Source organism: Hippoglossus hippoglossus, chromosome 24 (genome assembly GCF_009819705.1).
Source record: "Hippoglossus hippoglossus isolate fHipHip1 chromosome 24, fHipHip1.pri, whole genome shotgun sequence".
In the NCBI taxonomy this organism is placed as follows: Eukaryota; Metazoa; Chordata; class Actinopteri; order Pleuronectiformes; family Pleuronectidae; genus Hippoglossus; species Hippoglossus hippoglossus.
Window position 1 is genome coordinate 17876502 of NC_047174.1, and position 17108 is coordinate 17893609.

The 17108-nt window shown below is 42.8% G+C and overlaps 1 protein-coding gene across 7 annotated transcripts in view; it reads left to right on the plus strand.

The window, feature by feature from the left end:
• The window catches only part of cnih3 (cornichon family AMPA receptor auxiliary protein 3), a 72200-nt gene that overhangs the window by 26494 nt on the left and 28598 nt on the right, over window positions 1-17108 (plus strand). For all 7 annotated transcript variants that reach the window (XM_034580125.1, XM_034580127.1, XM_034580129.1 and 4 more), the window contains exon 3: window positions 405-452. In XM_034580125.1, the coding sequence (XP_034436016.1) occupies window positions 405-452 (48 nt within the window). The remainder of the gene's footprint in view (window positions 1-404; window positions 453-17108) is intronic.

Here is a 17108-nt window from a genome sequence, read left to right on the forward strand (position 1 = left end):
AGTGAGAGCCTCTGGAGTTTCTGCGGACTTTCTCTTTGGGTCTAACTGCACCTTTGTGATTTTGTCAAGTCTGAAGTCTGAGCTGGACTTGAATCCAAGCCTTTAAGACGTCAAAAGAGTTTGTGCGGTGCATTCATGTTCAGTATAATTAATGTAAAGTATATTTGGCTGTGATCGTTCCTGTAGCTTCTCATCATTCATAAGTTTGAGCAGCGTTCTGGAAGGGTACTCGTACTGAGCATCAGGCCCATTCGACACCTACAACGTCTAGATACGTGCACTATTTCTATTCTGCTTCCTCTTTGATCACATATCAGCATACTCAGCCCGTCACAAAAAACAAAACAAATTGGATCAAGTGTGACTCCTCAAACTTACCCCTTCCTGTGTTTGTCTTCTTACAGAGGGAGAGACTGCGGAATATTGAGAGGATCTGCAACCTGCTGAGGAAGGTAAGCAGCGGACCAATCATCATCACCATCCCACTTGTGCTGTGCAGATTGTAATTACTATGCTAATGAGAATACAATTAGGTGTAAGGAGCATTGCACCTTTCGGTGGAAATTTAAATGCAAAACGTTTTGCTGATGAAACGTCACGTTGTACGGACAGATGACACATTTAAGGGTATTATACGTGTTTGAAATGCACGTCGTTTGCAGCACAAATGTACTTTTCTAATTGCAAGGCTGCTGTGTGGGGATTTTTGTACTTTGCACATCGGTGTTTGCTCATAAGACTAGTGTTGTAGTTTGTTAACTATCTTATTCGCAATGCAATGCTTCTTTTGTCCTCTTGCCTCATGTTGGACTGACATCAAAAGGGAGACTGCTCTGTGCTCTGCAGATGGATGCTCTCTCTCTGTTGTGTGTGTGTGTGTGTGTGTGTGTTTGCAGACATTTTGCCTTGAGGTACAAGTGAGTCTGTGAAGAAGCCCCCTCTCAGCTTCAGTGTGACATCTGTTTCTCCCTCCACCCTTCCGAAACTCAAGCTGCGTCTGCACGCTTTGTGTGTGTGTGTGTGTGTGTGTGTGTGTGTGTGTGTGTGTGTGTGTGTGTGTGTGTGTGTGTGTGTGTGTGTGTGTGTGTGTTTATGCTGGAGGTTCATTACTCCAGCAGCTGATCTTGGTTATCAGTGTTGTCAACTCAAGCCCCCGGGCCCTCCACTGGCCCCTGGAGAGGACATTTTCCCTACAGCACTAACACCGAGACAAATACACACATGAATGAATGCACAAAGCAACATACAGTACACGTACACACACACATGTGCAGACGTCCAGATGCACTGTCCTTGCAGCTGTGACTGGCTGTGCAGTGATAACTGGAGGTAGCTGTAGATGTGTTATCACAGTGCAGCTTAAAGGTGACCTCCAGCTAATGTATCACTGATCTTTGACATTTTAATCAACACGAAGAACATCTCCGAAGCCTGGATTCACACGGCTTCTAAACCTGTGATGAAATCAGTATCAGGTCAAAATCTGCAGCCATGCGATCAGTCTATATATTTGATTGATTTTTGTTGAGACAGAATTGGCTGCATTATTTAGTGTTCCTGTAATATGGGCTATTGTAAGTGGAAAATGCAGCTTAATTCTCTGGAGACATGTTGTGGTCGTATGCTACTTTTTCCACAAGCATACTATAACACAATATTATGGTTCTGGCAATCTTTGAGGGTTGTACTTGTACTAAGGCTACTGTGCATGACACCTGCTACCAGCCCCCCCCAGGCCTTGTGATAAACTAGCGACCCGTTCAGGGTGTAGTCCACTTTGTACCTCATGTCAGCTGGGATCGGTTTGAACCCTTCTAGGGTCCCTAATGGATTCAGTAAATGGTATAGCTGATGGATGAATGACAGCATGTAAATCTTCAGACATGCTAGAGGCATAGCTCCAGTTGGTCGATCGGTCCACCACTTTGCTCCTGACAAAAATAGCTCCACACCTATTTAATGGACAGCCATGACATTTGCTACAGCTATTCTTGATGCGAAGAGGATGAACTACATTGCCAATACCATCTAACGTTTTGCATCCCCAATGTTCAGTTTTACCCATGCAATACAAACATTGTGTATGTGTTATGTATTGGAGCACCATTAGTTGTGCACAGTGCAATTCAGCACCGTCTCAGCCGGGATGGGCTCAGACGCAAGCCACTCTTGTACTCTACACTACAGGTAGGCAGATTATTGGAGCTACAGAGCCGAGTTAACCTATAGCTCCCTGCACTGAAGAAAACTAAAGCCCCGGTTGTGACTGAAACCCTGTGTTGACATGGGCCGTGTCCGAAATCCCCCACTCATTCGCTTGCCCCTACCTTATTATATAGGGACGTCTATGTAGAGGACTATAGCGTGAGCTCATTGGCAAAGGAAGAAACGCTTCCAGACACAACTCTGAGCATTTTTTCTGCGCCCGCAATTACGTAACTGTCGCAGGATGATGACGTACAACAACAACTTCAGCCAGTGGAAAATCCCACAGCAAATTGTATTTATTTATTTCACACTTTAATATGAATCTGCTCGGGTCTTACCACAGATATAAACCTGTCCGTCTTTTCTGTATCCTCTTGATGATTTTGATATTTTTGATATATTGCTTGGTTTGTGACCATCGGTTGCACACTACTTTTCACGATGCATTGTGGGAAACAATGGGTCCACTGTATAGGGTTTAAAACCTTCACTGAGCATTTGGACAGCACGGCAAAATTGCAAATTCACTATATAGTGGACTATATAGGGACTAGTGAGTGATTTCAGACACAGCCATGGCTTTGGCGACTTGTGTTACTCTGCTTTATGGGTGTATCATCCATTCACCAGTTTGTGTGTTTTGATGGCTGAGTATTGTGCTGAAGCCATCCATGTTCCTGAAATCATGTGGTGTACTGGTCACACATCTGTCCTGTCTGATAGAAGCATCGTTTGTTCAAATCCCTGCACAGCTATCTCAGCCATATCCATAGCAACGCAGAGTCAACCGCGAATGCAGCCGCAGTCGGAGCAATAACCACATACACGGCCACCCTTCACAGCCAGGCTGTATACCGTCACAGTTCAGCCTTTTGAAAGGAGGAATGAGCAATAAATGCATAAAGTGTCACATCTGCTCTTCTTTAGTGTCTGCGGAGAGTAAACCTCGGTGTAGTACAACAGGACCGGATTTCTGTGAGAAAACGCAGGAGCCTTGCAAGGTGTGCTGCCTTGGAGTTTAAAGCCAATTGTGACCTTGTAAACTCTCTCTCAGTAACTCTCAACAGTCAAAATAAAGCACAGTACAGCTGGGCCGACAGCTCCTTTCCTCTGGTGCGACCTTGTTTCACCTGTCACGGATCACATTTTTCTGATTTATCAATAGAGCTTGTTTTTACGCCACTAAATTTCCAGCATAGCTCAACAATAAATAAAAATGCCCACAACATTTATGCTGATATTATTCTTTAGTGGTGCATGTCAGCAAAGATCACTAAGATCTAAAATGCAGCACTTAGTTGTCAGTCACTAGTTTCCTACTTATTACTAATAATTTGTCTTCATCAAGATACCTGCTGTGAATTTTGATTATTGCCAAGGAGTGCAATTGAAAAGCAGAAAAAAAATGGTATCACAAAAATAGGTTTGTATGCTGCATGCACACAGTTTTAGGAAGTATTTTGGAGTTGTCACACACTGTGCCAGTCAGTGTGGATGCAGAGGATCTGCTGCATTGTGAAGGTTTTTCCTCCTTTTGTCCGGAGCTCCTCTCTCCCCCTCTGAAACTCTACAGCGCGCTCCAGCTGGCACAGTCGCAGCGCGGTGTCCCTGATTGATTTGGTTCAAAGCTTTGGCTGCGTTTCTTTATGTTGGCACACCTACTTTATAGTTTTCACTATGGAAGTGGACACGGGCCATTTTTGATCTCACTGCAGTGTTTGTGTGAGTGTGTGTGTGTTCTCCTGGGTATTAGGCGGTTGCAAACACATGGAGATGACAAAAGCGTGAAGGGTTTATTCTGTCCTTTACTCTCAGCTGTGTGTGAACTTGTACAGATATCTCTGTGAGGACCACTTTGAGGCTACAACCTACAGAGTGAGGACATTTTGGCCGTTCCTCACTTTCTGACACACTTTCAATTTGATATTTCAGGGTTAAGACTTGGTTTTAGGATTAGGGTAAAAGGTTTAGGTGAGGATTAGGTGTAGGCATTTACTTTTGATGGGTAAGGTTAGGGTAAGGGGCTAGGGAATGCATTATGGCAATGAGTGTCCTCACAAAAATAGATATACAAAAGTGTGTGTGTGTGTGTGTGTGTGTGCAGTCTTGTGGCTTGAGTCGGTGCGTTGTCACAGCAACTGAGCAAACCTGAGTGTACTCATTAGCGCTCTTCCTTCCTTTATTTTTGGTCCTGTCTCACCCTTTTCCTCCTCTCTCCTCTTCTCAACCTCCTCCCACTCTCTCCCCCCTTCCTTAGGACAGTAATGAGTAGATGATGGAGGATGAGCACAGCACATAATGGTTCATTTCTAAGGTCCCACGGGTATTTTCTCTTTGAATAACTGCCCGTGTCTTCCAAAACCATCTTTAGCTGCTTTTCACTTGTGTCACCAAGGTCATAACAATCAGTTTTTAAGATAATCCAGATAATTCCATCCGTCTGTAGCGGTGGTCACAGAGAGAGCAGGTTACAGTTTGAGATGGTTCTCTGCTTCATGACACTGTGTCAAACCGAAAAAGAAAACCAAATCAAAACCCCACTGACTTCGTATCAAAACTAATACAAAAAATCCTACAGAAGCAACAGCTCTGGCATTAAATTCTACTCTTAAGGTGCAGTTATGCTTAATGGATTCCGTGCACCGACATCAACACGATGCCTTTCCCTTTTAGACTCAGGGCTGTCTCCTCCTAATATATAGGTGTTGCCTCTGAGAAAAATATAACACTGCCAGAAATAAGCAAAAAAGAAACGTAAAAAAAAAAAAAGGCATTTCCCTGTCAAGACACAGGCCTGGGGAAGGCTCCAAACAATGAAGGTTCCCCAGATCCACAGTAGCCTCAAGTAGAGGATCAGGAGATAGAGAGAATCCTCCAGTATGCAAAGGTGTGTGCACGTACGTGTGTGTGTGTGTGTGTGTGTGTGTGTGTGTGTGTGTGTGTGTGTGTGTGTGTGTGTGTGTGTGTGTGTGTGTGTGTGTGTGAGAGAATGGGTAAAAGCACTTGGAGCTATCGATAAGACTGGAAAAGTTTGGTAAAACCACGACTCTTCCTGAACCTCGGCCAAAATGAGCAACCAGGGCAGCAGGGACTTGGTAAGAGAGGTGAACAAGGACCTGATGGTCACTCTGGCTAAGCTGCAGAGATCCTGTGAGGAGATGAGAGAAGCGTCCAGAAGGACCACAGTGGATGTGTGTTGTTAAGTCTGGAGAATCTATAAGAAAGCGGTTGGTGATGTCCTGGGGGCATTTGTTTAAGGTTTTGCTTTCTACAAACAGTCACTCAACTAACCTGATTTCCCAGCCGCTCAGGACCAGCTGGGTTAACAGCTAACAGGAGCCACACTTGCAGATGTCAGGGCAGTTTAAGTTACATCAATTTCTTTTTTTCTTCATGTATAATACTGGCACACTAGTAAATTAAAAACTTCTCATGTCTGCCTCCTATCACCTTCACAGCTCCTCTGATCAGACTTCCTAACAAACCCTGATGCTCCAATGAAACAGCTTTTCCTGTATTTATCTGGCACCACATTCAAAACCTCCAGTGGTAAACAAAGTTCATGGTTGGTTTAACGTAGTATCTGTGAAAAGGCTTCGGTGCGTCGCATTTTTCACAGCAGTGAGCTGGAAGCTGAAGTCCACTGGGATGCGCTCCGTTTGAACAGGGCTCCTCGTGCTGCTGCAAACAAAGACAGGAACAATAACTAATTATGAAAAGTAAGCAGAAGAAAGTAGGATTGAATTGATTACATTGAATTATGAACTCAATTGATATTGACATGAATCCTATCATTAAAGTACTCTTGATGTGATGAAAGTGGCCACACACTGTTATTAACCAATGCTTTAACTTGGATGTTTTTTTATGATTTCACTTTATTAATTTGAGCTATTTTTTTTAAAGACTGAATGAAATGGGGAATTGAGCTTCTTGGGAAACAGTGTATCTCTGGTGATCTCATGAAGAACATTGTTAAGATGCAACCAGGATATCGGGCGACAGGCTGGACGTGGCAGAGATCGTGTGTGTGGAGGTGGGAGCAGTTTCCAGATGGACAACCGGCAGTTTCATCAACACGCCCACTGTCGCTCTGCGGATCTCCTGCTGTTTTCTCACATGGGCTCATTTGGACAATCTCTGGAGATTTTATATGGGGACATCCGGAGAATGTCCGTATCGACTGACTTGGACATTTGCCTTCACATATACAGCCCCTCCGGTGAATGTCAGGGAATGACCTGCAGTCCAGTGCAGGTCTGAAAGTAGCTCGAGAGTTGAGGCCAAACAGTTCAATCTTGTGAGTCGTGTTTCTTGTAGCTTGATTCCTTTGTGTCTTTCAGTGAGGAGGGGCATTAATCCCAGATCTGGGATTGCTGCAATGATTACGCTACTTCTCCACACAGGATCTCTGGAGCTCAGCCAGAGAGACCATCATGTTCTTGTTAACCTCAGTTACCAAGACGATTCTCTCCTGATTGCTCAGACCACACCTCATTGCAAGTTTTTTGTAGCCTTCCCCAGATCTGTGCCCTAAAACAACATAGTCTATGTGTTCTGCAGGCAGCTACTTCCACCTCATGGCTCGGTTTTGGTCTGATATACATTTCCTCATGTCCAATCAACTGAACTCCAACAAAGAAAAAAGGTCGAGATAATGATCTCAATGGTATATTTCAGTTTACAGTATTTTCCTTCTTAATCTCTTTTCAAAACCATTAAATTCTGGTTTTACTTTCATGTGCTCATTATGGGCTATTAGCCTGAGCAACAACACAATGGTAAAAAGTGTTTTTTTCCCAGCAGAAACACTGAGCAGTGGGCCTCGTGGGGACCAAAGCCTGCAAAACGTAATTTCTGAGGTCCTACTTAACCAATACGATAACTGCCCAAACCTGTGTGTGTTTGTGTGTGTGTGTGTGTGTGTAAAATCTGCGTCATTGAGCTGCTTAATTAAATAAAATTAATTATCATTACTAAAATTAATAAATCACAAAACATTCTTCGCGTTTTTTCTACTTTTCATTTCACATATTTTGTAGATTGACAGTGACGCTTTTGCTTTAAAAACACCTAATTGTGCTATTGTGTCGAACATTATGCGACTGCCAGACACTAAGTAAACCGACAACAATAACAGGGCCATCTGGTGTGTTGCTGATAAATGGCTGTACATGTGTGATTTCTCCTGTGTTATCCTTCACGCAGCAGCTGTGTAAGTTCCCTGTCAGTCACAATAATGAGCTTATATGCAAACCACAGTGCTCCCTTGATCCCACACACTGTTGCCAGGAAAGAAGACCTGAGAGGTGTAGTGAAAGGAGGGAGGGGGGGTGAAGGGGGGAGGGGGAAACTCGTCTCAGACAAGAAAACACCAGCCACTGTTAGGCTCAGCAGGAAGTGAATAATAATGGTGTGCTGCATGACTTACACTCGAAACAGCCCAGATTTCCATAGTTGTAGTCGTCACGAAATAAACTCTCTTCTCTCAGAATCTGTACTATTGTGCACAGGAAGTGTTGAATAAATGATGATGTTATTGGTGACTATAATAGTCTGGATGCTGATTTGGGTTATGGAGTGGAGGCTTTTCAAAGTCTGACGCTGTACCATTACCACACTGTGCTAATTTCTTCAAACTGCATACCGTGGGAAAATACAACACCGTTAACCTCATGTCTAGGAAGAACCTTTCATTTTTTTGGGAGAAAACCATGGATTCAACTATCTTGACACTAATCAATGTATAAAAACAAATAATTTGTAAAATAATAGTGATTGAAGGTCTAGATCAATAACATAAATGGAATAGATGGGGGGGGGGGGGCGGCGGCTCGATGGTAAGCACAGTCGTCTCAGGTCTGTGTGGAGTTTGCATGTTATCCCCGTGTCTGCAGGAACACATGCTGGTGTACACAGAAAGCATTTGGTTGTTAGCTGCAGATTTCTCTAATAATAGCAAATCAGTAGGCAAAGCTACGTCGTGAACGCATAGACCCAATCAGTAAGCGGTTTTGAGTGTCCAAGTCATCATTTCCAAATCAGGGCATGCAGCCTCTCTCCGTTTTTTAGTGGCTCCAAATCTCTGGAGTAATGTGGAGTGGAGTAAGGCAGAGTCGATTCATTTTCAAATGAAAACATAGTTATTGATGTGCCCTGAATTGTCTGTAGGTGTGAATGTGAGTGGGTTGGGTTGTTTGTCTCCGTAAAGCCGTTTTCAGACATGACCTGCGGGTAAAATCCGGAGAATTGGCTATGGAGTTTACCCGCTTGCCTTTTTACAAATGCTCTACGCAGCAGGAGGTTCCCTGCGCAGATGTGTTCACAGCAAAAAATCCTCCACATTATTCAGGCGAGAGGTGGAGCAGCCGGGTGCAGCAGACAGAAACAGGAAGCGATGTATTAACTCGCTGCGTGATTTTCTTTACAACAGACAGACACTAGTGTCGGCTCTTATCACCACAAACTCTCTTGACATCTTCGTCTGTGTGTTCTACGTGTGTGTCACCACGTTTTCACCGGGAGATATTTCTTTCTTTCTTTTTTTTTTTCATTTTTGCGTCTCGCGTGTCACACCCATTTCTACGGACAATATATTAGTATGCCAGGCGGAGAAAGTCTGCAGAAACTGTGGATCGTCTCATTCGGACAATTGCGTCCACACATGCACCTCCTCTGGAGAAAATACGGAGGAACTGCAGAGTTCAGTGCATCTCTGAACGCAGCTTATGTTGGCCCTGTGATACGCTAGTGAACTGTACCCCGCCTCTCGCCCTATGTCAGCTGGGATTGGCTCCAGCCCCCCCACCACCTCCACCGGCAAAAGAAGCATTACAGATAATGGATGGATGGAATAAAAGCTTGTCATTAATGTCTGACTGATGAAACACCCCTGTAACCAATAGTATATCACATACAGTATGAATCCACCCCTCCAGTCTTCTCCTAAATAAGCAACATCATGCACTACAGCACAGAGTGCATTGGTGGAGCTAGACCGTGAAACAGATGTGCTTCAATACGAGGCTGTGCTCACACATGAATGAAGAGGTATTACACAGTGTACACTCCATCTGCCAACACCTGGCTGATGCTATAGCAGCATGTTGTCAGCAAACAGACAACACACCCTAATAAAAAGATATATATATGCAAAGCAGGTTATAACAGCAGCACGGTTTGCATGGTTTTAATAGCAGCTTGCTCGCTGCCACATGGAGTAGAATATGACAAGCAGCATAATCCCCAAATCATTGTACAGTCATACTCCATGCTACCTCCATCCAAACATCTGTCCATCCAGATGTTGCTTGTAGGACTTAAGTATACATCCATCCATATCTTCATACAACAGACCTTTCTCTTAACACACGTGACTTTTCACGAGCTCAATTAGCAGATGCTGAATGCAGCGTTTGCAAATTGAAGCTCTGCAGCATCATGGTGTGAACTCTCTCCAAGAATATAAACTCAGCCGGTCAGCCTGCCCGTTCCAAGTTAACTCAGATTCAAGCCCAGGGCAAAACAGCAATGCATCCTGAACCCATTCATATTCATGAGGAGGGAGCACTTGGTTAAAAACTTAGCGGGCATGAGGTGGGACGACAGTTTGTATCTACGGCATGGCACAAAATAAATCAGCAGAGCTCATGGATTTCCCTGTTTGCATGAATATGGATGATTTTAAAGAGCACAGTGTTTTCCTCACATAAAATCCCCTTTTACACCAACATAGTAATTGTTTTCTAAATGACAGAACAATCTCCAAAGCAGTTTTCAGACATGACCTTCGTGTAATATCCGGAGAATTGGCCACAACGTTTACCCAGAGTTTGCCTTTCACACATGCACAACGCAGCAGGAGGTTCTCTGCACAGACACGTTCACAACAGCAACAAATCCTCTGCATGTTTCAGGCGAGAGGTGGAGCAGCGGGGTGCAGCAGGCAGAGGCAGGAAGTGACGTATTAACTCTTCTGCGAAGATCACGTGATTTTGTTCACCCCGACACCGTCGTCATCTCTTATCACCGCAAACTCTATTGCAGCTCGCTCACAGCTTTAATTTAACCAGTTAATCAGTAAGTTAATAATAAAGGAAACAGGTAGCTGAAATGTATTTTTTTTTTCTTTCTATCTTTAGGACCAATGTCCAGAGACATAAAGAAATGAATTCACCAAACTTTGCAACAACGTTACATTTTCATTCAAAAGTAACTGAAGTCTCCTCAGAATAGATAAATGTCACTAGATAATGTTTCATTAACTTGTGATGATATATCTGTGATGTCAAAACATTAAGTCAAGCTGAATTTAATCCTGACGTTACCTCGCTTTATCATTAGCTCATAATTATGCATCCAAATCTACATAACAAATTCAAACCTGTTAACTTAAAGGGATAGTTCACCCAAAAATTTTAATTCACTCATTATCTACTCACCACTCTGGCGATGGGGGGGTGAAGTGTTTGAGGCCTTAAAACACTTTTGGAGTCTCAGGGGTAAACAGTGTTGCAGACAAATCCCAAACTATTGAAGTTACCGGTGACTCCTTCTTCAGACATAAAAAACCAACAGAAAAAAAACCATAAAATGCCTCCATTCTGCTCCTGTGGTGTCATCCAAGCCCCGACATTCATATTTGACTCGAAACGGTGTCATTTACACCATGTTTTTAGCCTTAATATCCTCTGATATCCTCCTCGGAGCCGCGTTCGCACGGACACAGCGGAAAACCACACACACTGCGCACAAGTTCTCGCCCAAGGCCACACGTGGTGTGCGCATTAGCATCGTTACATCTGCTAGCATCGCTACTTCCGGTAGTGTACTTTTATGCTGAAAACACAGTGTAAATGACCTTGTTTTAAATGTGAATGTTAGGGCTTGGCAATATTTGCCAAAACAAAGCTATAAGTGAGCAAACATTAGACTTTGATTCAACAAGTGGCCAGAAACGTGACTTCCAGAATTCTAATTTTGTTCCGTAACTGCTGGATGTGTAAATAAGTAACTTCACCATTTCAACTTAATATGTGATGCTTCCATGAGGCCAAAAAAACATTTTATTTATGAATTATTGTCGGTTTAAAGGTAACGAACACATAGTTCCAACTTATTAAAAATAAACGTTTTGTATCAAAATTTACCACCCCTGCAAAAAAGGGAAACTTGTGGGATTTCTTTACAGATATCTTTTCCAAACAGACATTTTTTCTGCCTTTCTTAGTAAAATGTAGCTAGGAAACTGTGAAGTGAAGCTGAAATGCATAGAGCAGATAAGTTGGACACATACTGTACCCGGACCTGCCCCTGAGGTTCTGCTCCTGCCGCAGCCCTATACTCATCACTCTTTGTGTCCCCTGAGCCGCCTCAGGTCAGTGTCTTTACTCATTACAGGAAACTTTCACCAAAGCCAATGAGAAATAGGGGTCACACCATTAATTTAGGTGATATATTGTATCTGAATCTGTATGTGTCTCTCTCGAGTGCACATTTTGCTTCATTAATAATGAAGCGAAAGATTATTAGACAGTTCTTCAATTTTTTGGAAGCCATAAACTCTTTAATTGCAGGCTTCCTCCCTTCCTTCTATTCCTCCCTTCACTCCTACATGCTAGTGATGTCATCGTGAAGCTTACCCCACGCTCCAGTTATAGCCAACCAGATTTGAGGATGCAGAGGAGTCAGCTGAAAAGGGGAGGGGGAGGGAGGGTCCCCTGTGGTTGCCGTGATGCGTTTGAAGTTCCAGTACAAAGGTCTCTTTGCCTCCTTCCATCCCTCAGACCCCCCCACCCCCCCATCTCTCCCTGACTCGCTCTCATTTCCTGTATCCATCATGCATCCATACCCACACCTCACTCAGTCTGTCCCCTGTCCTTTCTTTGTGTTTTTCCACCATTGTGTACACACACACACGCACGCACGCACACACACACACACACACACACACACACACAAGCTGCTTTCAGACATGCACTGAACTCTGCAGGTACTCCGTAGAAATCCCGGAGCGGTCGATGTGAGAACACAGCAGGGGATCCCCCACTGGATTCACTGCAAGCATTTGGGTTTAGGACTAAAAAAAATGTAAAAAAGGTGAAAAAGTGGTGACACACGTAGAAGACACCGACTAAGACACCGTTAGTGGTGATAAGAGCCGACACCGTGTCTGTGTCTTGTTAAGAAAATCACGTGATCTCCACAGCAGAGTAGATACGCCACTTCCTGCTCCACCTCTCGTCTGAATAATGCGGAGGATTTGTTGCTGTTGTGAACACGTCTGTGCAGAGAACCTCCCGCCGTGTTGTGCATGTGTGAAAGGCAAACTCAGTATCCAATTCTCCAGATTTTACCTGCAGGTCATGTCTGAAAACAGCTACACACACACACACTACATAGTAGCCTCTTAGTAGACAATCCTCAGAAGCCAGTAGGAGTAGCTGGGCGTGCAGGTGCTGTGGACTGTGTGTGTGTGTGTGTGTGTGTGTGTGTGTGTGTGTGTGTGTGAGTGTATTGTCTGATGTGGGGCCACTGAGGGCCTGTCCTGCATACTTTGATAAAACTCTGTGAAGTTTGCCAAGACACAGGACACAAAGGAAAACTGCAGTCTGCACTGCACAGATGGTGATTCTGTGTGTGGGATTTAGCTCTGAATGTGTGTGTGTGTGTGTGTGTATGTCGTGTGTGTTCTCTTTTGGCTTGTGTTTATGGGTGAACATTCTTGCAAAAAGGTGGATGTCAGTCATGCAATCCTCTAAACTAATGTATTCAATGTAGATATCTTAAAATAGCATATAATGAAAGGGACACATTTAGACTCTTTCTATTCAAGCAATGAATCTCTGCAGTCTGAGGACTATATTTCCCTGCAGGTGCACTGCGAGCTTACGAGGGAAATGCAGTTTTTATGCAGTTGTCTTCTTGCACATTTTCACCAATTCCTGCTTCCAAAGGAATGTGTTTCCTCACATGTGGGGGAGAGGTGCGGCTTGTGTTTATACCGATTAGGTGATGCGATTGAATACTGGTGCTGATTTTGGCGCCAAATTGCATCCGTGTATGAATAGACCACCTTTTATCACAGGGGCAGGGCAATTGTTTTGGCTTTGCTTTGCAGACACACACGGAGACACACACACACACACACACACACACACCTACACACACAGATCTGTCCAGTAAAAAAATAACTCGTCAATTACGTCAAGTGTGGACTCTTTCTGTTTGCTTCTTTTCCCATCAGCTGCAAATTTAGAAAAAATAACACTACCAACAATATCATCCATGAGTGTGACACATCAGTGCTGCTGTTCTGTGAAGATTGAACGACCTGTAGAATCGCACCAGATTTGTTTGTCCCTTAAACACCTGGTACATGTGTTTTGTCTGCAGTCTGTGATTTGGGAGAAGGGTTGTGAATAATTCTACACGTGGTCGGCACAACAGCATCACTCCATACATCATTTAAAATGTCCATGATTTCCGTGGATTATGTTCACTTGTTTTTCCCTGCTGCTCAGCACCGTCTTCACGTGTCAGGCTCCGGCTCGCAGCTCTCCCACATCCTGCTTACCTGACACACTTGCGTGGATACCTTATTAAATTATTCATAAATTCTCCAAACCCTATTTTGAAGATTAAAGGATAAAAGTGCAGGTTTTTGTTCGCCAAATAAGAACAGTTGTGCATTTGAAAATAATAATCGTCCAACTGCACTTATTTATGCTTTTTAATGTGCAGACGGGAGGCAAACTGTGGATTAAATTGTTCAATTGCATTTAAATTCATCATCTCAAGGAACTTTACAAAGTAAGGTTGAGATGTACCCAGAATGGTGCGTACATAGCCTTACATGCCACTCGAACGAGAGCCTCCCCATGAACACGTAACGTTTATCTAATGAGCAAGCAAAAATACACAAATGCTCTTGCACAAGGCTAAATATATGTGTGGAAAAGGTCAGGGAATGTTTAATGTAAGGAAACTAAAACACAGTATGTCGTTAAGGTAAGGGAAGGATCGTGGCAGCAAACCTCTGCATCCAGCAGGAAAGATGCACCAGTAATTAACTCTACAATCATCTACCACCATTATCTCCACATCCCAACTTCTGATAGAATATGTGCTGCCACAGCAAAATGCGCTTTGCTGATTTGAATGAAAATAATTCCCAGGGTTACTTAGCTGGGTATCCCATCATGCATCTTAACAGTGAACTGTCGCTGCTGGAGAAAAGGTGTATAATCCCAGTGACTGAAAAACTACTAAGAATTTACTTATGCAGCATTTTCCTCTGCATGGCTTCTGTGTGCTTTTGACAGACAGAAGCTGTTCTCTATAAACAGTGCGTGTTACAGTCGTGGGGATATACTCAGAGTTAGTCATACACTCAGCCAATGTGCTTTATTCTCTATGGGTCTGCATATACCAGACTGTCACCTAGGCAAGTTCTACATACAAATATGTGTGTGCATCTGTGTGTATTGATACACTGATGTTCTTTGTTTATATTGGTTTGAATATTAGCCTTTTGTGAAAGTTAACGTGTCCCTGAGCCTGTAGCAGATCAGTACAGGATATAACAGTGTCACATCATCATTAAGTGCCTGCAGTGTTATTTATAGACAATTTGTCCTCATAAGGATAATTAACAAATACATTAGCATAAGAGAATGATAGTAATTGTGGCGGAGATGTTCAGTGAAAGAGGCGTAGCTGAACTCCTTATGCACCATTGCTCGATTCCCAACGCAATTGTCTGGAAAATGTAAACAGCATCATCTTCTTAGTCGTTCACAAGCAGGGGCACTGTTAGCATATGTGGACCCACTGAAACAATGTTGCTCCGGGTCCCAGTTTATTACTGTACATTCCAGTAAAACGAGAGCCTCCCCATGAACACGTAACGTTTATCTAATGAGCAAGCAAAAATACACAAATGCTCTTGCACAAGGCTAAATATATGTGTGGAAAAGGTCAGGGAATGTTTAATGTAAGGAAACTAAAACACAGTATGTCGTTAAGGTAAGGGAAGGATCGTGGCAGCAAACCTCTGCATCCAGCAGGAAAGATGCACCAGTAATTAACTCTACAATCATCTACCACCATTATCTCCACATCCCAACTTCTGATAGAATATGTGCTGCCACAGCAAAATGCGCTTTGCTGATTTGAATGAAAATAATTCCCAGGGTTACTTAGCTGGGTATCCCATCATGCATCTTAACAGTGAACTGTCGCTGCTGGAGAAAAGGTGTATAATCCCAGTGACTGAAAAACTACTAAGAATTTACTTATGCAGCATTTTCCTCTGCATGGCTTCTGTGTGCTTTTGACAGACAGAAGCTGTTCTCTATAAACAGTGCGTGTTACAGTCGTGGGGATATACTCAGAGTTAGTCATACACTCAGCCAATGTGCTTTATTCTCTATGGGTCTGCATATACCAGACTGTCACCTAGGCAAGTTCTACATACAAATATGTGTGTGCATCTGTGTGTATTGATACACTGATGTTCTTTGTTTATATTGGTTTGAATATTAGCCTTTTGTGAAAGTTAACGTGTCCCTGAGCCTGTAGCAGATCAGTACAGGATATAACAGTGTCACATCATCATTAAGTGCCTGCAGTGTTATTTATAGACAATTTGTCCTCATAAGGATAATTAACAAATACATTAGCATAAGAGAATGATAGTAATTGTGGCGGAGATGTTCAGTGAAAGAGGCGTAGCTGAACTCCTTATGCACCATTGCTCGATTCCCAACGCAATTGTCTGGAAAATGTAAACAGCATCATCTTCTTAGTCGTTCACAAGCAGGGGCACTGTTAGCATATGTGGACCCACTGAAACAATGTTGCTCCGGGTCCCAGTTTATTACTGTACATTCCAGTAAAAGCTTTATACTACATAGCAGGCCCCTGTAACCATCATCACTTTTTACCTGGTTAGTGACAGCTATGGGCTCAAGTAGGAGGGATAACATGTTATTCAAGGGAGACAGTAAGAACTGCTGTTTGTTCCCAATTAAGAAGAACATACTGGCCTAGTATGTGTACACATCGAAGGAATTTGACTTTGGATTAACACTGCTCTTATTGTACTTACATAGAAGTAGACATACAGCTAGGGAAGTTAAAGAATGGTCCAAAACTACTTCAATTATAGTGGTGGGTGGTCTGGACTGTACTCTACAGTAATAATGGAGAATATGTAGTACTTTGAAAACACTAATGACCAACACCATAATAGTATGTACACCATGAGAGTGTGTACACATGTAAACTGGTTCTGTATGTCATAAGAGTACTTTGCAAAGAAGCAAGAAAAGTTTTGCAATGTAATAAAAAATAAATACTGTATAAATATGCAGGAAATTGATATTTACATTGGAAGAAATTATGGATTTTGCTCTCCTTTAATAGGGATAGTTTTTTCCTGATTAATTATGAAGAGAATACAAAAAATATCCCTGTTGTCCCATGGGTGGTGATATGGAAGAACATATTACTACAATGCTTTGTTGTTTAGCGCAAATTATTGAAAAAGTGTACATTACCCTCCTTATTTCATTGTTACAAATTCGCCAAAGACAAAAAGTATTTCTTCAAAATCTTGGTTTAGGGTTAAAGAAATCAAGAATAACCCCAAATAGTAGTTTCATCCTGTGGGGACCATGAGTATCCAATGTTAATTCAATTAAACTGCCCAAAAGCTGATACTTTGACACCAAGTTATCGGACAAGTTTGAATTGACTATTAGATCTAATATCATCGTAACATTGGGATGGGAAGGGTGCTGATGAAGCCACTACTCAATAAGAAGGGAGTCTGAAACTAGGGGTATTGCTGCATCATCCCACGTGACCACCATTGTCCACATCTTCTGAAACAGAAC